This window comes from Podarcis liolepis, assembly GCF_965112155.1.
Source record: "Podarcis liolepis genome assembly, chromosome: 17".
In the NCBI taxonomy this organism is placed as follows: domain Eukaryota; kingdom Metazoa; phylum Chordata; class Lepidosauria; order Squamata; family Lacertidae; genus Podarcis; species Podarcis liolepis.
The window spans coordinates 35,790,939-35,813,211 of NC_139571.1; the positions used below are offsets into that span (position 1 = coordinate 35,790,939).

The following is a 22,273-nucleotide window of genomic DNA, read 5'->3' on the forward strand; positions in this document are numbered from 1 at the left end:
ACTTGCCACCCGCCAGCATCTGTCGCCTGAGGCAGCCACCTTACTCTGCTAAATGGTAAGGCCAGGCCAGCCCTGTTTCCAGAAATTTGTCCTGTTTTTCCTGTCTGCAGCTCTTGCCCTCTCTCTCTCCCCGCCTCCCCGCTTACTCCAAAGGTTGTCTCCTTGCTTCTGATCTTGGCATGCTTCTTGACCCATCCATCCTACGCTTTGTTGACAAGATCAGCTTCTATTTGCCTTCCACTCTGGTGCAATCCTTGCCTGAAAAACTTCGTAGTCTATTGGTCGTTTTCAGGTGTTTTTACACCAAATCATTGTCGCTCCTCAGAACAGGGATCAATGCAAACTGATGGCACTTATATGGGTTGGCATTAGGCGCATGAGCCTGGAAATCACACAAACCCCTAAATATTTACAGTCAGCTACACCAAATTTATCCAGCACTCAATTGTCTTTCTTCTTGGCAAGTATTGTGGTCACTATCTTATCAGACATCTGGCCCCTGGGCAGTTATTTACAATGCTTTCTGGGTATACAGAATCATAGAAATGTAGAGTGGGAAGAGACCACAAGGGCTATCTAGTCCTACCAGTTCCCTGGGCAATGAAATAATCTTTTGCCCCACGTGACACATGAACCTACTACTTTGAGACTGAGAGTCTCATGCTCGATCGACTGAGCTGTTCCAGCTGGGATGTGAAAATAATCCTCAGTCAGGGCTAGCTCAAAATACTTTACTGCTTGTGACAAAGATTAATATTATCCCTCCCTCCTAAATTGTGGCATGTGGAGAAAAGGCAGAGACAGATGTGGTGCCGATTCCACGCTTTATTGTCTCTATTATAGCCCTTTGCCCATACTTAAACTAGAATGTCAAGACTAGGATTGGGAACACCCAGGTTTGAATCCTTCCTCACCTATACATTATTATTATACATTTATACCCTGCCTTTTTACCTGACAGAGACTCAAGGCAGTTTACAGATAAAACAGGAACAGCTAAAAACACTGGGATGGTGGGAAAAGCTCACAGTGTGACTTTGGTTCACTCCCGGAGAAACCCACCTCACAGGATTATTGGGAAAATAAAAGCTGTCCTGGAAAGAGACCCATGTGTGCTGGGATATCAGCTGTCCAGGGGTCCTTTACCTTTTTTTACCTTTACAACGAAAAACCAAATTAAAAAAATTCCTTACAGTAGCACCTTAAAGACCAACTAAGTTAGTTCTTGGTATGAGCTTTCGTGTGCATGCACACTTCTTCAGATACACTGAAACAGAAGTTGCCAGACCCTTCTATATAGTGAGAAGGTGGGGAGGGGTATTACTCAGAAAGGTGGTGGGAATGGGTGATTGGCAGATAGCTGAGATGAGTCTGTTGACAACTCTTAACAACTGCAATAGGTCTTACAGGAAAAGGCAAGGGGTGAGAAGGTGAAAAATGGCTTAGTCATGTATAATGAGATAAGAATCCAATGTCTTTGTTCAGACCAGGTCTCTCCATGGTTTTAAGTTTGGTAATGAGTTGCAATCCCTCAGCCAATAAAGCAAGATGAGCACCACAACCCCAGAGTCGTCCGCGACTGGACCTAACGGTCAGGGGTCCCTTTACCTTTAGCATGACCAGTGGTCAGGGATGATGGGAATTGTAGTCCAAAAAAACAACAACACACCAACCACAACCAACTGGAGACCCAAGTTTGGGAAACACTGTCTACAAAGGCACTATATATTTGACACAGGTACTTTTTAAACAACAACTTTCCTTCAGAGAATCCTGAGGGGACTTTTTAACTTCCAAAAGGGTCGCACAACTCAAGCGCCACACATTTTCGAGAACATTTAGCTTGTCCCACCCAGAGCTCCATGTCCCAGGCACCCTGAGCAAACCCCAGTTCCCAGGATTATTGTTCTGCGTCCAGTTGGGGAAAGGAAATGCGTTTAGTATGTTGCACTTATTAGGAAAAGGACGCCTCCGTCTGAGAGAAGGCCCTAAAACGCGCACGGGCCTGGGGTGGAAGTGGGCCGCTTGCCCCAGGCCTCCCTCCACGCTCCATCCCATTCCCGGCCCCCGTGCGCTCCAGATGCGCGCTATCACTTGCCGCCCCCTCCCCGCCAGCCAGCCCGGCGTCCACGCGCCACCCTCCTGGTCTCTCACGGGGAAGCTGCGCCGCCATTGGCTGGCGGAGGGCGGGTGAAGAGGCCGGCCATTGGCCGCGCCGCTGCTTCCTCCCCTGCCGGGGCTGCTCGCCGCCGAACGGGCCGCTCTTAAGGGAGCGGAGGGGGCGCTCGCTTCGCGTGCGCGCAGGGACCGAATGGCCTGGGCCGAGGAAGGAGGGCAGGGCGCCTCCGCGCAGGGCAGCCGAGCCGAATTGGGACGGCTTGTGAAGCCGCAGCAAGCCCGGGAAGCTGGTGCGCGGCCCTGCGGCTCCAGGTATGGGGCGGGGCGGGGAAATGGGGCGAACCAGGTGCGCAGGGAGGGCGCTCTCTCTCATTGCCCAGCGTTCGCTTCCGAGGTCGGCCCCCAAGTGAGCCAGGTCAGGAATGCATGAAAAAAAAATTATATTGCCTAAGTAGCGTAATCCTATGCAGAGAAGGGACTTGGTTTCCGCCTAACCGTGCGCAGGAATTGGCTGCGGAGATCCTGTGCGCGCTTGCTTAGTGGTGGGTGCGCAAGGGAGTTGCCACGGTGTGGATTCCGAGGAAGCGCAATAGGCTTGCGCGCAACTTGGAAGAAGAGAGCAAGTCCGGTTGAAATCGGAGCTACAAGGAAGCATCTTTTCAGCCCGAGCCGGATCCAGCCTTGCAGCTCCTTGAGTCACGAAAAAAGAGAGATTTCCCTCGGAGGCGAAGGCGCTGCGCACCTGGCGAGGCAGTTTTGAAAGCGGGGAGTGGGTCTCTGCTTCGCTGTGTGCTCTTTTCGTTTTCCGCTTTGGATTCAGTCCTTTTTTAAAATAACAAACGGGAAATGAGAGCGCCGAACTTGCTTTCACAGTGGAGCTAAAGGTGAGTCGAACAAAAGCGGCCTTACAAGGCGCGAACCTGGAGTCTCTTTCGACTCCCCTCTTAGGATTCCCCTTATAGGGTAGAGATGACCCGATCTGGCAACAGCTTGCCCCATCAGGACGCATGAGTCATGCCTGAGAGGACCTTTAAAATTTAAACAGGGGCTGTGAATGGTTTATCTTCGAAGAAGCGCACCTGCCGGAGATAATTGCTGTAGCAAAGGTTGCTTTTCTTTTTTAAAATGGTGCAGATTGGCTTACAATATTTTATAATGCCAGCTTTTGCCTGAAGCCACTGCGACTAGCAACTTGAAAAAAACAAGAAGGTGGCGTTTGTCCCCTGCTTTGAGATTATTGAAAGCCCTCCAACACTTAATGCTCAGAAGTCCTATTGAATTCAGTAGGGCTTTCAAGTTTGCCTAGGAATTTAGTCTGTAATCTCTACTAGACACATTTCCTCTCTGAATCCACTCCTGTGTGAAGAAGGTGTTCAAGGGTGTGTGTGAATATGAATAAAGGTGCCTCTGCCTATATCTTTGATCTCTGTAAGAACTTGGAAGGTGGTTGCCTTGTTGGCATGAATGTAGAGAAGGAGGAAGGGGTGGGGCCTGGCATTAGTTTTGGAGCTCTACTAATCCTGCCTTGTCCTGCTGTTTCCAGGCAATGAATCTATAGCTGTTGTGCCTTGTGAAATCTGGGTGCACCTCCAGCCCAGATCATCTTGCAGCATCTTTACAGCTAACCACCTTCGTCCTTATGAGGTATGTAAAACATAATACTACATTATATTATTTTATTTGCACATAGGAGGAACCTTTTCAGTATCCATTTCCCTGCTTTTCTAAGCTCACTTAACAGCACAATTTTGTAGCGTCTACTGTAAGCAGGCTCCTGTTGAATTCAATCAGGTATACTTCCAGGTTGAATGGGTTTAGGATTGCAGGCTGTAAAAGCCATTGCAGGGTCAGGAATAGAATTGAATGATATTGGTAGCAGTTTTGGATGTGTCATAAATTGCCCCCAAATAATTTTGAGGGTTATACTCTGCTGAGAACTTTGATAATCCCTACTTCTAGAAGTACAGTTCCCTGGGAAGCAGCAGCAATTATTGTATCAATTTAAGGCTCAAGATCCTAAAAGCATTAGAAGAATCCTGCTGGATCAGGTCAGAGGGCCAGCGTAGACCAGCACCTTCCCCTCAAGCTGTGCAACCAAAGGCAGATAGAAGATTGCGAACAGGACATGAGTGCAATAGTAATCTCCCGACTTGTTCTCAATAAACAATTGTTATACAGTGGAGGTAAAACATAGCAATTAATCGTGTTTAGTAGCCATTGATAGCCTATGCATGGTGGGACATTTCTACCTTGTAACCATACATCGGATCAGGCTGCACATCTGTCGTATGCTTATGTCTCATTTGGATGATGGGACGCGGGTGGCGCTGTGGGTTAAACCACAGAGCCTAGGACTTGCCGATCAGAAAGTCGGCGGTTCGAATTCCCACGACGGGGTGCGCTCCCGTTGCTCGGTCCCTGCTTCTGCCAACCTAGCAGTTCGAAAGCACGTCAAAGTGCAAGTAGATAAATAGGTACCGCTCCGGCAGGAAGGTAAACGGCGTTTCCGTGTTCTGCTCTGGTTCGCCAGAAGTGGCTTAGTCATGCTGGCCACATGACCTAGAAGCTGTATGCCGGCTCCCTCGGCCAATAAAGTGAGATGAGCACTGCAACCCCAGAGTCGGTCACGACTGGACCTAATGGCCAGGGGTCCCTTTACCTTTTACAGTTTCAGAAATCTAGGAGCGTGGCTTTTGTTCTCTATGTTGAAGGGTTTCTGATGGAGCATAGATAGGCTTCATCATGCCCATACATAAAAAGAGTGCACCAGGAGACTGAAGCAAAACCCACATCCTACCTAGGATGGCTAGATGAAAAAGGCTCCTGCAGTTTCAATAGCTGTGTAGAACAGGGAATTTCATCAGGTATGGAGTTGTTGTGCAACCTGCAGTGCCTGTGTCTTTAAGGTTATAGAAAAATGAGCAGTTGCTTCTGCATCATAAAGGACATGGACAAATGGATTTGCAGTAAGTGATGCAGGTGAGAATTGTTAGCTTTTTGCAGTATAGTGACGCTGCAGAGAGCTTGCTGGGGAGATCATGCATTAAAAAGAAGGGACTCAAAAATAACTTAAAGAAGGTTTTAATAAGAAAAACAAAAACTCCATTACACTAAATATATTAACAAACAAACCAGACCCAACCACCAACCCATCCCCCAGGGTAATGGGAGAGCTAGATGCTGCTCCTTATATACTCTACCCAGATGCTGACACACCTTAATCAAATACAACTCAGCAGCACCTGCTATGTTACACAGCTGTAAAGCTGGGTCTCGTTATCTTGCTCTGGCCCTTGCTCTGGCCCCTTAAAGACATACACATGGAGTGGAACAATGATGAACCTTTACATTTAAAGAAACCATTCAACATTTCCCCTGCGGTTCATCATTGTGGAACAAAAACATAAAGCATACTTTGTACATGTTTTTCATGTGTAACCTTTGGAAGAGCTTTAGTAAAAATGTCCGCAATTTGATTGTCACCTGGAACATATTTAAATACAACCATTTCATCAGCAATTAGTTTCTTTACAAATTCTAAACGTAATCTTAAGACTCTAGTGCGCTGCGTATTGGTCTCTGAACACAGGATAGCAAGTCCACTCTGGGAATCAAGGTAAACTTTTACTGGTAGTGTTACTTGCATCTGTAGGTCTGCAAATACTTGCAGATACCATTCTACATCACGAGTAGCCTGAACGCATGCACATAATTCACTCTCTGTTGTAGAGAGACAAATGATGGTTTGTGTCTGGGACTTCCATTCAAATGGACAACCGTTAAAACAAAACACCATACCAGACACACCCCTGCAATTATTTTGTTCCACTGCATGAGATGCATCGCAGAAAATTTCAAAACCTTTATCAATACTGGGTGTAAACTGCAACCTATAATGTTTGGTATGTTTAAGGTACATTACCACTCTCTTAAGAGCAGAGAAACATTGTGTAGTGGGCTTTTCCACAAATTTTGCTAGAAAGTGAAAAGCATAAGTTATATCTGGTCTTGAGATTCTTTGAATGAAATTTAACTTGCCTATAGCAGAACGATACAAAGTTTCGTTAGGAAATGGCTTATCTTCACCTGTAAAGGTGAAACCACACACCATAGGTGTTTCCTTCCCATTTGCATTTTCTAAACGTAGCATTTCTACTAGATCATCAATTTTTGCAGTTTGATGAACCAGAAAAGATCCATTTTTGCCTTTCTCAATTTGCATGGATAAGTAGTTTTTAGCTATGCCTAATTCCACCACATCAAATTTCTTCTGTAACTGTGAAACTACCTGTTCATATTCCTGTTTAGTTTTTGCAGAAATTAATACGTCATCTACATACACACATATTTTTGTTACAGAGTTTGCCCTTTCCTTTATAAACACACAATTGTCTGCCTTTCCTTGTGAAAAACCAATATCTAGCAATTCTTTTGCTAAAGTTTGGTGCCAATTCCTTCCACTTTGGTGCAGACCATAAAGGGATTTATTTAATTTGCATACCAAACCTTCAGCGGCGTCTATGCCTTCAGGGACACGCATAAAAATTTGTTCTTTTAAATCTGCAAACAAATATGCAGTTTTTATATCTAGGTGATAAACAGAATGTCCACGTTGTGATGCATCTTTTAACAGAAGCTTAACTGTTTCATATTTTACACTTGGTGAATAGCACAAATCATAATCTTCGCCTGGAATTTGTTGAAAACCCTTAGCAACTAGTCTTGCCTTGTACCTTACAACTTCATTTTTGTCATTAATTTTAACTCTATAAACCCATTTTGAATCAATAAGTCTCATATCTGGGGTTTGTGGTACAAGAGACCAAGTGTTATGCTCTTTTAAAGAAGCTATCTCAGAGTTCATAGCTTTATACCAATTTGCAGCTTGGTGCTTAGGTAAATTCTGAACATCATTGTAGCTTTTTGGCTCAAAAACCGCCTTGTTGGCATACACAGTATTAAAATGTTCATCTGCGAATCGTTGTGGTTTCTGCCTCTTTCTATCTGAACGTCTCAGTCCGGAAGGAGAGTCAGACTCCTCAGACTTAATGGGACTAAGTGAACCACTAGTTTCAGGTTGTAAATCATCACTGTCAGATTGAAGAGGTGCCTGTAGGCTAAGCTCACGGTCAGAAAACTCAAGAGAATCTAACCTCCCCTCAGGTGCCTGTGACTTTAAATCAAACAAATTATCCGATTCAACAGGCTTTTTGTCTTTTTCTATTAATTCAGAATCACCATTTCCTCCTCCTGCTGCTGCTGCTTCCTCTTCTTCCTCAGTATCATTTATACCATCAGTATCTTGGAAAACAGCAACTCCATTCCAATTTACAGTTTGTATCATGCTTCTGGTAATATGAAATTTGCCAGTTGCTGGTATGTAAATTCTGTACGCCCCCTGCTGGTAGCCCATTAATTTTCCCTGAACACTACGTTCACCCAATTTCTGCTTAGCGGGATAATGCATAATTACATCTGAACCCCAAATGCGTAGGTATTTCAGATTAGGGCGTTTTTTAAACAGCTTCTCATAGGGGGTGACATCTAAACCAGAATGATAACTGCGATTTCTAACATAACAAAAGGCATTAAGCGCTTCAGCCCAAAAGTCTTTGGGCAGATTAGCATCGTGCAGATAAGTTTTAACCCCTGCCTGCAAGTCACGCTGCACAACTTCAACAAGCCCATTTTGCCAGGGACTTCGGGGGCAAGATAACTCATGAGTAGTCCCCTGCGCTTCCAGGAATTTCTCAAAATCTTCAGAAACAAATTCCCCGCCCCGGTCAGAAAACAGGTTCTTAATTGGTTTGTTAAAGTGTGTTTTTACCCAGTTGCAAAAAACCTTGTACTTCTCAAATGCTTGGGACTTCTCAGCTATTGCATAAGTCCAACAATATCTACTATACTGGTCTATCAGAGTAAGCCAGTACTTTGAACCTCCTAATGAGGGTGGGAGTGGCCCAACTAAATCACAATGTACACGCTCAAATGGCTCAGTTACTTTCCTATCTGAGCACCTACCCTTGCGTGCAACCTTAATCTTATTCTTGCAACAGGATAGACACTGCATAAAGAATTTGCATGGTTTTAAGTTGAGGCCATTAACAATATTCTTTGTCTTAATTACATCAGCAAAATTCAGGTGTCCCAGAATTCTGTGCGCCATGTGGACACACCCAGAATGTGGCCTTACATTCCTCAACCCCTGGCTTAACTGTGCTGCTCTGCAATTTATAGGCGATTGGGAGTAAGTGCGAAAATATAGTCTATATAAACCATCAGATTCCCGGGCATACAGTAGACGTTTGTTCCCCTCGAAAAACTCACACATAGACTTTAAGAAACGCACAGTTATGCCTTGACGGGCAAAACACCTTACTGATAATAAATTGTCCACTGACGGGCAGTAAATGCAGTTCGCTATTGTGATGTTTAAAGAGTCAAGTTTAACGGTACCCCTGCCAAGCGACTGCAAGACTTGTGAATTGGCTAAATGTACATTACCAATTTCCTCTTCGAAAGAAATAAACAAGCTTCGATCATTGCAGACGTGCTGAGATGCTCCTGAGTCGATAACAAAAGACTTCCACTTGGCATCTTTAATTCTTTTACAATCTTTAGTCCGAGCGTGAAAAGCTCGCGGCTCGTTTCTGTCTCTACTATACGATGCCGGCTGCTGGGCTGACGACCGTGATTGATGAACAGAAACAGGCTTAGGAGTACTTTGCTTTCTTTTGGATCTGCAGTCCCTTGCAAAATGTCCTTGCTTATTGCAGAACCAACAACGCTTTGCAGCTTTAAATGCAGTTGTATCACCACAGGTTTGCATATGGCGTTCCTCATTCTTTCTGGAAACAGGAGTGCTTATGGCACAAGCCTCCCTTCTATCCAACTCGCCCATTAATCTTGCCGTTACCCCTTCCACAGTTAATTGTGCTGGTGGAACAGCAGATATCTGGCTAGCTATACCATCAAAGTCCTCATTAAGGGAACAAAGGATGATAAAAACATACTGAATATCAGGTATCTCCATGTCCCTTCGAATTAACTCGCCACGTATTGCCTCCAGACGTCTCAAGTGTGCTGCCAAATCACCACCAGGCTGCAACTTCGTCTGGTACAACTGCTTGAAAAACGTCAATGCAGACGCTGACTCTTTTCTAACGTGCACTGCTGCAAGACTGTCCCACATTTCTTTGGCAGTTTTCTTATTTCTTATATAGACTACTTGCTGGTCGCTGACTGCCAAATTAATTATCGCCCTGGCTTTTGCATCTCCTTTCGACCAAGCATTAGTTACAGGGTTAGGAGGGTCATCAGTTACATAGGTCCATACTTCTCTAGAGGTCAAAAGCGCCTCCACCCGAAAAGACCATAAACTATAGTTCTCATCTGTTAGCTGTGGGAAGACCAGAGCCTTCTCAGCTTCAGGAACCCGGTCAACCATTCTGGAACGCTTCCAGACCCACAAAAACTACGCTAACAGGAGAAGGAGTTTTCAAACCTTTCTCAGAGTCCAAAAATATGCAGTCATCCACTCAGCAGCTGGGCCCATAACCAAAGATGTTGGCTTTTTGCAGTATAGTGACGCTGCAGAGAGCTTGCTGGGGAGATCATGCATTAAAAAGAAGGGACTCAAAAATAACTTAAAGAAGGTTTTAATAAGAAAAACAAAAACTCCATTACACTAAATATATTAACAAACAAACCAGACCCAACCACCAACCCATCCCCCAGGGTAATGGGAGAGCTAGATGCTGCTCCTTATATACTCTACCCAGATGCTGACACACCTTAATCAAATACAACTCAGCAGCACCTGCTATGTTACACAGCTGTAAAGCTGGGTCTCGTTATCTTGCTCTGGCCCTTGCTCTGGCCCCTTAAAGACATACACATGGAGTGGAACAATGATGAACCTTTACATTTAAAGAAACCAAGCAGAAGTCTGGTGGCTGGGTCAGATTAAGGTCATTCAGGAAACATTTTTTCTAAATTGGAGAAATAAGTCTGCTGTCATTTCATTCACAGCAAAAAAGGAATGAAAACAAACGAACCTGATTTTGGCTCTCCCAATATTGTTGGAAGCACTATTGTAGCTGATAATATTGTTTGTAATTTTTTTAATGGCTTGAAGCAGTTAGAAGATTATATAAAAATGGCTTTCCTTAGACAGGTCAAAGATCCATCTAGTTTCGTGTTTTAAACAGTGGCCAGCCTTAGGAAACTCTCAGTCAGTTAACTACTTTCCTTATTGGTCTTTTTATGCCATATCTGGTATTCAGATATATACTGCCTCTGAATGTGGCAGTTTTCATATAGCTATTGCAGGGGGTTGGACTAGATGGCCCCCTGTATCCCTTCCAATTCTACAATTCTTTTATTCCATACGATGATAGCTATTGGTTAATCTATTCTTACGGAATTTGTGAAGTCCATTTTGAAAGTCCTCTTAAGTGCTATCATGAATTAAGCTTGCACTGTAATAATAATTGCTAACTTGGACTGCTAGAGTTGGCCTTCATTTCAGTGTAATTCAAAGTGATTTTAATAAAAAACTGACCATGCTAATGTGCTACCCTCTTTTTATATACATTTATATGCTTTCCTTCAATGGAGTTAAGGGCAGTATACATTAAAATCCATATTTAAATATTTAAGTGCCCATGTTTTGAAACCTGGACTTGCACAGTGAACCCCAGACTAATAAGTTTGGTTTCAGATTTTGACATCCTTTAGTTGTGAAAAGCCTCAGCAAACTCTGCTCAAATACGGTCCCATAGGAAGCTTTGTACTTGTGACTCTCAACAGAAATCTCTCAAGGGCTTTATCCTTCCAAAGCTTGAATCGCAGCAGAACCTTCACGCTTCATCTGGGAGTTACTTGTAACAAAGCAATTTGCTTAGCCTTATTAATGAGTAGGATGTGAAACTGGGCATATTGGGAAATAGATGCAAAACTAGCATGCTAGCTCTGACTTAGTTTGGAGAGAGTATTTAAGAAAATCAGGCCTATCTTAGCCAGCATCCTGTTCTTAAAGTAGCCGACTTTGTAACTGCAGTTGGGGCCTGACACTTGGAATTCCAGCAAAAAAAATTATCATTTTGCAAATAGGCAAGAGGCCAAAACTGACTTCTTTCCCCAACATCTGCTAAACTAGATTCCAAACAGGGAATTTCTGATGTGGTTCTTCCTTGTTAGACATCAATCTTATTAAATGAGGGTTTCGTTTTGACACATGGTTCCTGAAATCATGCAGCATGTGACTTTTTGAACAAAAGAAAATCTGTCTTTTAGGATTTCGAATTGGTCAGAACTGTGATGAGTTCTTAGGAAGCTGGATCCCTCTAGCGAAGTATTTAATAATAATAATAATAATTTTTATTTATACCCCACCCTCTCCAGCCAAGGCCGGGCTCAGGGCAGCTAACAAGTAATAACAAAAACAAGTTGAATGAATACAACTTAAAAACCAGATTAAAAACAACATTAAAATATTAAAATGCAGCCTTATCACAGGAGGAGAAAGGAAAAAGAAAAAAGAAAGAGGGGGAGGGAATCAAATTGGCTCCAAGCCAAAGGCCTGGTGGAACAACTCTGTTTTACAGGCCCTGCAGAAAGAAATCAGATCCTGCAGGGCTCTGGTCTCATGAGGCAGAGCGTTCCACCAGGCCGGAGCCAGTGTTGAAAAGGCCCTGGCTCTGGTTGAAGCCAATCTAACTTCCTTAGGGCCCGGGAGCACTAGGGTGTTGCTATTTATGGACCTTGAGGCTCTTCGTGGGGCATACCGGGAGAGGCGGTCCCGTAGGTACGAGGGTCCTAGGCCTGGAAGGGCTTTAAAGGTCAAAAGCAGCACCTTAAATCTGACCCTGTACTGGAAAAGCACTGGGCGAATATGGAAGTGGAAGCAGCGCTTTGCAGACTCTCAGGCAGAGGACACGCTCAGTCCTACCAGGAAATGCTCTGCCACTCTTTTAAGTGTTGTGAGGAAGGAATTGTCCCATAGAGGTTGACTGGTGTTTTGTCAGGGGCTATCTGCATGACAACAGAACTGCTAATACCTGGCATGCTGATAACAGGTATCTGAAACAGGTCTGGCACATTGTCTCTCAAACAAAGAGTCTTGTGGCACTTTAAAGACTTAACACATTTATTACTGCATAAGCTTCCCTGGATTGTGGTCCACTTCATCAGATGCATGAAGTGGGTACAGAGCAGTTTTTGGGTGGGGAATGAAATGCAGCAAAGGACACACAGTGATAATTATGTACTTAATGGTGGTAATTCACGAAAACAGCTGCTGGGTACACAGGCATGCTGGCACAGCCCGTTAACATAAATAATGTCCTAAAAATCATGTTCAGTCCATAAATAATGGCAGTTCAAATGATTGAACTTCTTGAAGCAACCTCCCTACAAAGTTCCTTTATCATCACCATCGTAAACTTTTATTGCACGAGCCAAAGGCCATGGCGTCATCCGATTCCTTTATCTTGAGTAGTTCTTCCCATTCAGATGGTTTGATGTATTGCAGTTCAGTAGTTTCATGTTACAGTCTCCCTCTGTTGAAGTTCCTTGGAGTAGTTCATCCCGTTTTGATATGCTTTGGGTTAAGTGCAGACAAGTGGATTTTCATATAGGAATTTCGGAACACGATGGCTGTCAAACTTGGTTATCTTTAGAGAACAATTTCCACATTGGCATGTCTGCTGAGGGACCTTTGAGCATCTGTTGTATGTTGCAGAGGATTCTGGATCATGTTCTGGAGAAGAGCATGCTGTTTGTGTTGGGTATTCATGTTAGTAAAGGGACCCCTGACCATTGGGTCCAGTTGTGGCCGACTCTGGGGTTGCGGCACTCATCTCGCTTTATTGGCCAAGGGAGCCGGCGTACAGCTTCTGGGTCATGTGACCAGCATGACTAAGCCGCTTCTGGCGAACCAGAGCAGCGCACGGAAACACCGTTTACCTTCCCGCCGGAGCGGTACCTATTTATCTACTTGCACTTTGACGTGCTTTTGAACTGCTAGGTGGGCAGGAGCAGGGACCGAGCAACGGGAGCTCACCCTGTCGCGGGGATTTGAACCGCCGACCTTCTGATCGGCAAGTCCTAGGCTCTGTAGTTTAACCCACAGCGCCACCCGTGTCCCTGGTGGGTATTCATGTTACCCTGCATCAAATGTACTGCAAAACCCACCCAGCACTCCCTGTCTGCTCCACCTTGCAGGAGAACATGAGTAGTGGCAGGCAAGTTGCCTTTAGGCAACTTGTCTGCCATTAGTCAATCACCTTCCCAATGAGAAGCTTCTTGTTTCTAAGGTTCCCAAGAATGCTGTTTGAAAACTGCTTCCCAGAGAAATATACACAGTAGTTGTATAGGTAACCCTTGCTCCACAATGTTATGGTATATATGGGCTTTACTCTGAGACCAAGTTGTGAAAGGTATCTAGACAGTATAAGTCTGAGCAGAAACAGAGATTGCTTTGCTTATCCACAAAATGGGTGTTGTCTCATGTTTGTCAGATATAATTTTATCTGTTGGCTGAATCAGTGTGCACTTTAGTCAGAATTGCATATATGGGGAGAGCTTCCTATTTGCAATAATCTCACCATCTGGAATGATAAATTAGCAGAATTGGTTAAAAAAAAATGTGCAGGGACTTCTGTGGTTAACTGCGAAACTTAAATTTGTTCAGCTTAGGTGTTTCTAAAGGACATGGGTGGCGGTGTGGGTTAAACCACAGAGCCTAGGACTTGCTGATCTGAAGGTCAGCGGTTCGAATCCCCGTGACAGGGTGAGCTCCCGTTGCTCGGTCCCTGCTCCTGCCAGCCTAGCAGTTTGAAAGCACGTCAAAGTGCAAATAGATAAATAGGTACCACTCTGGTGGGAAGGTACACGGCGTTTCCGTGTGCTGCTCTGGTTTGCCAGAAGCGGCTTAGTCATGCTGGCCACATGACCTGGAAGCTGTACGCCGGCTCCCTCGGCCAATAAAGCGAGATGAGCGCCACAACCCCAGTCAGCCACGACTGGCCCTAATGGTCAGGGGTCCCTTTACCTTTGCCTTTTTACCTTGTTTTCTAGACTAGGAATGGTGAGTAAGCCTGTGGACCTTCAGGTGTTGCTGGACTACATATCCCATCATCCCTAGCAAGCAGGACAAAGTGGTCAGGGATGATGGGAATTGTAGTCCCTAAACAGGTGGATACCCAAGTTTGGGAAACACTGATCTGGAGGGTCATAGACTTCTCACCCCTGCTTTAGACTACTACCTTCTTATTTCAGTGTTTTCTGTTATAAGCTGGCAACATCGAAACTTGGTCACTGAGAAAAATTGTGGGTGGGTGTGCGTGCATAAACTGAATGGGAACTTAGAGACGGTTTATTCCAAACCCATAGCTCAGCCTTCCTGACTTTGTGCCCTCCAGATATCCTGGACGACAACAACCAGCCCCAAATAGCATGGTCAGTGGTCAGGGATTATGGGAGTTATGGTTCCAGCAGGGTCTGGAGGGCACCGTCTTAGGAACAGCTGACTAGTGTGTGGCAATATAGGGTATAGGTGCTCCTGCGCCATAGATTCTAGTCTTCCAACCCAAGATTTACACTCAATTGAGGTCCAGAATATTTGAAACTGGTCCATTGTTAAACTTTGCACTAAGCATCACCTAGCTAATTTATTACTCAATTAGGCCTAGGAAGTGGTAGCATGCAGAGCAGGAAATACATTACAGTGGTACTTCGGGTTAAGTACTTAATTCGTTCCAGAGGTCCGTTCTTAACCTGAAACTGTTCTTAACCTGAAGCACCACTTTAGCTAATGGGGCCTCCTGCTGTCGCCACGCCGCCGGAGCACGATTTCTGTTCTCATCCTGAAGCAAAGTTCGTAACCCGAGGTAACCCTGGGTTAGCGGAGTCTGTAACCTGAAGCATATGTAACCTGAAGCGTATGTAACCTGAGGTACCACTGTACTTTCCGGTCTAGTCTTTACGTTTGTGGTGGTTCTTTTAACCTTTTTTGTCACTCATTCTTGGATTTGGGCCATTTCTGCAAACTCTTACAAGAAGTTCAGATTCCTGAAATGTCTCAATACTGGTTTGGCCGCTGACCGAACTTGCTAATGCTGGTTCCGGTCGCACGTCTGCTGCGGCTTCCTTTCCAGCAATGAATTCAATAGAGTCTGTCACTGCTGCTTAATCAACTCGCCACTTCCTGTTTCTACACTTCCAAGGAAAGTTTCCAGTACTCATGGGCGGGGCTAATTTGCTGCATAAAGAAGCCTTATTAGAGACACTGTACAAGTTGCACTTCATTCAGCTGCCTGAACCAATCTGTGCCCTTAGCGGTGTTGGGATACCAGCATTTCGGATTGCAATGTGGTTTCCGTCCAGCAACTTCTGGGTTCCTGGGTGAGAATGCTGATGAATGTGTTTGCTTTTTGAGAATGCTTTCAAGTGAGACTTGGTGTTTCTCAAACTTGGGTCTCCAGCTGGTTTTGAACTACAGTTCCTATCACCCCTGACCACTGGTCCTGCTAGCTAGGGATGATGGGAGCTGTAGTCCAAAAACATCTGGAGACCCAAGTTTGGGAAACACTGTTTAGAGGAAGAGTTGTTCCTCAATTAGAATGCTTAAAATAAATATAAACTATTATATATTTCTGGGGTTGTCTAGTGTAGAGAAGAACGAGGGCTGATAATTGTGTTCATGTGAAGCAGAAGACTGTTAGGATGGAGCAGGAATCTGAACTATGGATCTTCTCTGTTGAAATTCTGCATTGGAATCACTGCATCTGAAAATGCTGCATATTTCTACATGATGGGAGGAGCATCGTCGTTAAATTAGTACACCTTTCATCAACACGGTTTGGTTGAAATTTTAAAAAGAATATTCAAATTGATTACAGTGGTACCTCGGAACATAATCAGTTCCGGAAGACCGTTTGAGTTCTGAAACGTTCGAAAACCGAGGCACAAAGGGCGGTCTGCAAATTTAATTGAGAAAATTTAGGAACACTCAGCGGAAGCTATTCAGAAACAGAAGCATTTACTTCCGGGTTTTCGCCATTTGAAAAGCGGTTCAGAAACAGAGGTACCACTGTAATTTAAACAAAGTTCTAAATTGTCACGGGGGGTGATGTAGGAAATGTGATTTGAATCCAGTTTTCTCTGTTTGATAAGTTGCATTCTTTTGAACATATATCCAAGCCAGCTGATTGCAAAAGCAGTCAAAATCTGTTGGTTTGCAGGTATGCGGATTGGAATGCTTTTCATTATGCAACCCATATATCTCTTCCGTTACATAATTTTAAATCTGCATGAGGCAGTTGTGGAATTTCTGTTTCTCTGTACCAAGGATGTTGGCCAAGATCACGTACTTGGTGACTAAGGCTACCACCCTATGCGCACGTACCTTGGAGCAAACTGATTGAAATTCGTAGGACTTTCTTCTGAATAAGCCTGCTTTGGATTGCACTGCGTGTGAGGGCTGTGGATTCAGGCATTTTAAAACTCTATTTAAGGTTTTTGAACTTTTTAGGCTAAATCTCCCATCAAAACGAAATACACAACCCTGAAGCAATGCCATCGAGCTAAAGATATAAATTGTGAATGTGGCAAACACATTTTGCAAAGATGTGTCTACCATGGAGAACTGGGATTGGTTCTGGAATGCTGTTGAAAACTAGAAGCTAGGGTCAACCAATGAAGCTGATTTTGGGGAGATTAAGGACACCTAAGAGGAAGTATCACTTTAAACAGCTCATAGTTAAACGATGGAGTACAGTACCATATAATGTATTGATGTGGGAGAATGTCATTGTGGTCGCATCCCGTTTGTGGCTATCCCATAAGCACTTGGTTGGCCACTGTGGGAGTAGAATGCTGCATTATCCCATAATATTTGCTTCAACGTCTTTAGGGCACCTTCATAACCCAGGTAATACAGTTGGGGGGGGGTGTGACAGACCAATAGAGGTGGCTTTTTTAGCAAATGGCAGAAAACCTTATGGGATTATGGGATAATGCACACAGTGACTTGCGATCTCGATCACACGCTGTCTGTAGTCCGCTGGCAATAGGAGTACAATATGGGCATGTCTTTAAGTTAACATCTTACATTAAAAACCTGACAGTACCAAATTATCGAAGGCTTTTCACCAAAGCCAGACTAAACATCTTTCCTTCTGCAGTGTTGGATGGCAGGTTGAGAGGAGTTCCCTACCAGGACAGACTTTGCTCGTGTGGTCAAGACATTGATTCCATAAAACATATTTTGTTGCACTGTGCAAAATATGAGCAAGCCAAGGCTGAACTGATTCTACCCTTGCTGGTACCGTTCCCGGGAAAATCATAGGCTCACTATGTCAAGTTCCTATTGGAAGACCGGACAAACGCTAGAACATTAGCAGTGGCAAACTTTTTATTGGTGGTTGCAAGAACCAATGATCCCTATATTCTGATCAAAATGCTTGTTTAACCTGGAGGTAGGCTGTATGAATTGTGTATTGCTTTGTAACGATGGGTTGGGTCTCTGGACCGTAATAAAGGTTGATGATGCTGCTGGACTAAATAGGCCTAGTCAGATCCAATAGGAGAGTCCTTGCATATAAAACCTGGGTTTTGTAGCTGCTTGAGATGTGAAATGGCCCTCTGATTATTGACCAGTCTTTGTTTTCTTCCTCCTCCTTCTTCAGAATATTGGACTCCTTTCCTCACAAGCCCGCAATGGCAGTGGATGTAGCCATGCAGGTCTACCTGCGCACGCCCTACTTGCGAAGGGAGAGTTTTGCCTGCAAAATTGCTCCGAAGCCGAAGACGCCTTTGCGGCCTTGCATCCATCTGAACAGCCACACCGAGCTAAACGAACTGGGGGAGGAAGTCAAAGCTCTGCAGAGCAACCGGGTGAAGAAGAGGGTTTCCTTTGCGGACAGCAGGGGCTTGTCTCTCACAGTCGTTAAAGTGTTCTCCCAGTTTGACGAGCCGTTGGAGATCCCATTTAATATCACGGAACTAATAGACAACATTGTGGGCCTGACGACCGTGGACAGAGACGACTTTGTCTTGGATTTCGTACAGCCTTCTGCAGATTATTTGGACTTCCGGAATCGCCTCCAAGCCGACTACGTCTGCCTTGAAAACTGCATGCTGAAAGATAAAGCCATCACCGGCACCGTGAAAGTCAGGAATCTTGCATTTGAGAAGGCTGTGAAGATCCGGGTGACATTTGACACCTGGAAAACCTTCACAGACTACCCATGCCAGTATGTTAAGGACACGTACGCGGGTTCAGATAAGGACACGTTCTCCTTCGAAGTCAGCTTGCCAGAGAGAGTTCAACCCCATGAAAGAATAGAGTTTGCTGTGTGTTATGAATGTGATGGCAAGGTATATTGGGATAGCAACAAGGGCGTCAACTACAGGATCATCCGGTCTGAACTCAAATCTGCCCGGGAGATTTCTCAGCCACAGGGCGGACCTGGCTTTGGGATTGCCTTTGACCAGTTTGGAAGCCCCCGGTGTTCCTACGGCCTGTTTCCAGAATGGCCCAGCTACTCAGGGTATGAGAAACGCGGGCCTTATTACTGAATGAAAGATCTGGGCTCTGTATTTGCAAACATCCTGCTCAGCAAACGTCTGGGAGTTTGCTGCAAGGGCACAGTTGAGAAAGGGGGCTCGCATGAGTTGGCAGAAACTGAAACTGAAGGACTTGCGAAACTCCTGACTGCAGATGGTTTTTAAAAACAGGTGCTCTTTGCATCATCCTGGATGTAATGAATTTAAACAGCTAGAAAAGGGGAGATCTCTTTGCTGTCTTAAGACTAACGCTGCCAAGTCTCCCAAGTCCAGTTCAGCTTTCACTGCTTCAGCCCAAGCAGTTCTGCTGACATGTTTTGAGGTTCACCACAGTATTGCAAGCCGTACAGAGAAATGTTTGCCTATGCTTCACCTGTTGAGCTATGGAACCCTGCTGGGGTACACATCTCCAAAAAGCTATTCCATGTTTGACAAAGAACTATGGAGACAATATCCAGCCTTGTGAGGGAGCTATGCTAGCATCTTCCCTTATCTACTTTGTCCGATCTGGAAGAGACCAAGGCGTTCAAATAGAAGTGGCTGTAATTTTAGCTTGTATTATGACTCTGCTCCCTTCCATTTTAGGAAATGCCTTCATTTGTGGGAAGATACCAGGGTGCTTACTCACTGTTCTGCCTTTTTTTTTTGACGAGAACAGTATGTTTTAAGTTCTTCTCAACAATGGCTAAGGCTGGAGAGTTTCTGGGAGGTCATTCATGTTATAATCTTGTAGCCCCTGAGCAAAATGTGTGTGTGAGCGTAGGTTGAGGGGCTGCGATCTTATTAATGTGCCTTGAACAACTATTTTGGGTTGGCTGCAAAGAGTAAAAATATCTATTTTTTTATGAACACATAACTTTTCATATGACCGTTTTATTTAAATGTATTTCTTTTGAGCCCGGTATAGATGTCTGGTTAAATAACTGTGTTGTTTTACTACTTCCCCATCCCCATTAATTTTATAAAATTGAGTGTTACTGACAAAATCAAATAAAGGTTATCGACTCGTATGAGGGATATTCGTTATGTTCAGTGCAACATCCCTGCCCCACTGCTCGCTCACAGGAGAGACTGTACATCAGTGATACAGCATGTGTTCTCTGCGTGCAGAAAATCCCAGGTTTAAACCCTGGGTAGGACATGGAGAGACTATGATTGAAACCCTGGAGGGCCACTTTTGGGCATTGTTGACCATACAGAGCCAAGCAGCTAATGGCCTGACCTAGTAGGAGGCAGTTTTGCACGTTCCTGTAGGCTAGGAAAGGAGAGTGGAGGAAGGGCAGAAGGAAGCAAGGGCCGTGGAGCCTTCTCTATAAGCAAGAAAGAAAGATTGGGTTGTTAATTTCCACACTAGCTTCGCAGTACATAGCTGCAGCAGACAGCCATGTTTCATGGTCCATTGGGGACTGTTAGATCCAAGCCCCTACGTTGAGACTTGAACACTAAAGAAAGCCATTTAGCTTCCCCCCACCCTTTGTACTGTGCAAGCCCAGCTCACAAGACCTTTTGACTGCTGCAAGTGAATTCTCAACCCAAACACATGAGACTAACGAATCTGTGGAGTATTGCGGCTCAGTCATGAAGCAAACTTGAGTTATGTCAGCTCTACCCAAGTATGGGGTTACAGTAAGGCAGACGGAAAGTTAATTTTGTTACGTGAGCTATAGCTCCATAATCTGCTGATGAAATATTGCAAGACTCTTGGGTCATACTTCTAAGCACCCAGCTACCTAACCCTACTGGTTCCTCTTGCATTCTGTTACATGAAACTGCTCAGATCATCTTGAATTGTAAAGTACATGCATCCATACAATGCTGTGTGCTTTAGGTTGGCACAAATAGAAGAACTTTGTCTTGGAATGTCCGCTTGCTGTTAAATATGGAAAAGGATCCTAATGAACGTGCCACTAATGGCCAGAACCTGAATTCCTACTTGGAAATGTGCTTATAAGCATCTGCATGTTGGCAATGTCAGCATTAAGTACCCAGGTGGTCTCAGATGCTAGCGCTTTTAAAACCAAAAATCTGCTCCCCCATAAAGAGTAGAAAATAATCTGCTAGGGTAACTTGGTCTGAATCTGGCTTCCTAAGAATTTATGCTTATCTAGCCACAACCCACCACCTCCTTTACTAACCTAGAATGGAAGGAGCTGCTTCCGTAGCACTGGGATGTTCTGGGGAGAAGTGAGAGTGGCTGAATCTGCTCCAATGTCTTCATTTATTCTCTTCGGTTACGGAAAAAGCGATCCAGCTCACCGCTATGGTTGCGATAGCTTTAACAGAGTGATAGAAGGAAAGGATTTATTTCCCAGCGATGAAAACCATAATGAATGAGTGAAATACAGTTAAAATACAACCTTAGGATTGCAACTGGTAAGATTACAAAAGCCTGTATTAAATGGTTTCATCTTTTACGGAACAGTTTCTACCAGATACTTAAATTCCTCATGGGAAAATAATGCTATTTTTGCACTTTACTTCTGAGTAGATGTCATCCATGGAAAAACCAGCAAAATCACAAACAGGTTTTCCCCCCCAGAACTGTCCCTAGATGTTCAGTTTTGAATTAAGTGGAATAGCTGAGTTGTGAGGATCCACCAGTCTTTGACTGAAGGCTACTTTACCCTGGGGTCTGAGTCGCACACTGCCCAGAATTTGGGTTTTATATGAGGCTGGGGTTTAAGAGTGAGGCTTAATCTTACAGGTCTCTAGTCACGGGCTAAGCTTACAGATTAAAGACCTGCTTGTTTCATCCACTACATGTAAAACCTACATACTGGGACCATGTGTAGGAACTGGACCAAGGACTGAAGTAAATGGGGAAGAAGTATTGGGACTGAGGAGCTCCATCAAGATCACTACATAAATCCATCAGACTCTTGGAAAAGTTAGGATCCAATTTCTTCCATAAAGCTGAACTCCCAAGGGCTTCAATTACTTCCTTTGGAGCTACTTCAGAACAGTACATTCTTGTAAATAATATTATATATGTGTAGCTAGATGGGTGGGGACTTTACTGACTCTGCTAAAGGTGTCTGTAAGTAACTTGCCAGGCAAGCAGCTGGAGACAAGACTGTGAAATGGAAACTAGGAATGGTTCTCCCAAACAACCCCTTTCATTTCAACTCTTCCCCCGCCATTTTGTTTTTAAAGTCATCTTCCTGGCTTCCTGGTTTCAATTGCCAATATGAATGTAACTGAGGAATTGTCATCCTCGGTTTTATGCTTCAGTGCCTTGCATGTTTTTAAATATTTTGTACACAACTGAAAAAATGCACTTTACAATCACAATGGATTTGTTTTCTGTAGTACTGTCTGTAATATCACCGTGCTTTTGTTTTTATCTTGAATAAAAGAAAATGTTACAAGGAGACTTTGCATTTTGTGAAGTGAGAGCTCGGTGGTAAAACATAGCTAAGAATTAAATCTGGAGGCTAAAAAATGCCTGGGAAGAAGAGAAAAATGGAGGGCTTGTGCAAGATAGCAAATTAAGGATGAGCAAAGTCACACTTGGGATGCGGGTGGCACTGTGGGTTAAAACACAGAGCCTAGGGCTTGCCGATCAGAAGGTCGGCGGTTCGAA

The 22,273-nt window shown here is 44.3% G+C and overlaps 1 protein-coding gene across 3 annotated transcripts; it reads left to right on the plus strand.

Annotated features, from left to right (window-relative positions):
• The first annotated feature begins 1,894 nt into the window (after positions 1–1,894).
• PPP1R3B (protein phosphatase 1 regulatory subunit 3B) lies at positions 1,895–22,061 on the plus strand. 3 transcript variants are annotated; one of them, XM_083481975.1, is made up of 3 exons: positions 1,895–3,002; positions 3,662–3,762; positions 17,811–22,061. In XM_083481975.1, the coding sequence occupies exons 2-3, from the start codon at positions 3,758–3,760 to the stop codon at positions 18,700–18,702; spliced, it is 897 nt and encodes a 298-aa protein (XP_083338101.1). In that variant the 5' UTR covers positions 1,895–3,002; positions 3,662–3,757; the 3' UTR covers positions 18,703–22,061. The 3 variants fall into 3 exon arrangements, with proteins under 3 accessions (XP_083338101.1, XP_083338100.1, XP_083338102.1); XM_083481974.1 differs by having other exon boundaries at positions 2,116–2,430; XM_083481976.1 differs by having other exon boundaries at positions 2,513–2,533.
• The last annotated feature ends 212 nt before the right edge of the window (positions 22,062–22,273 follow it).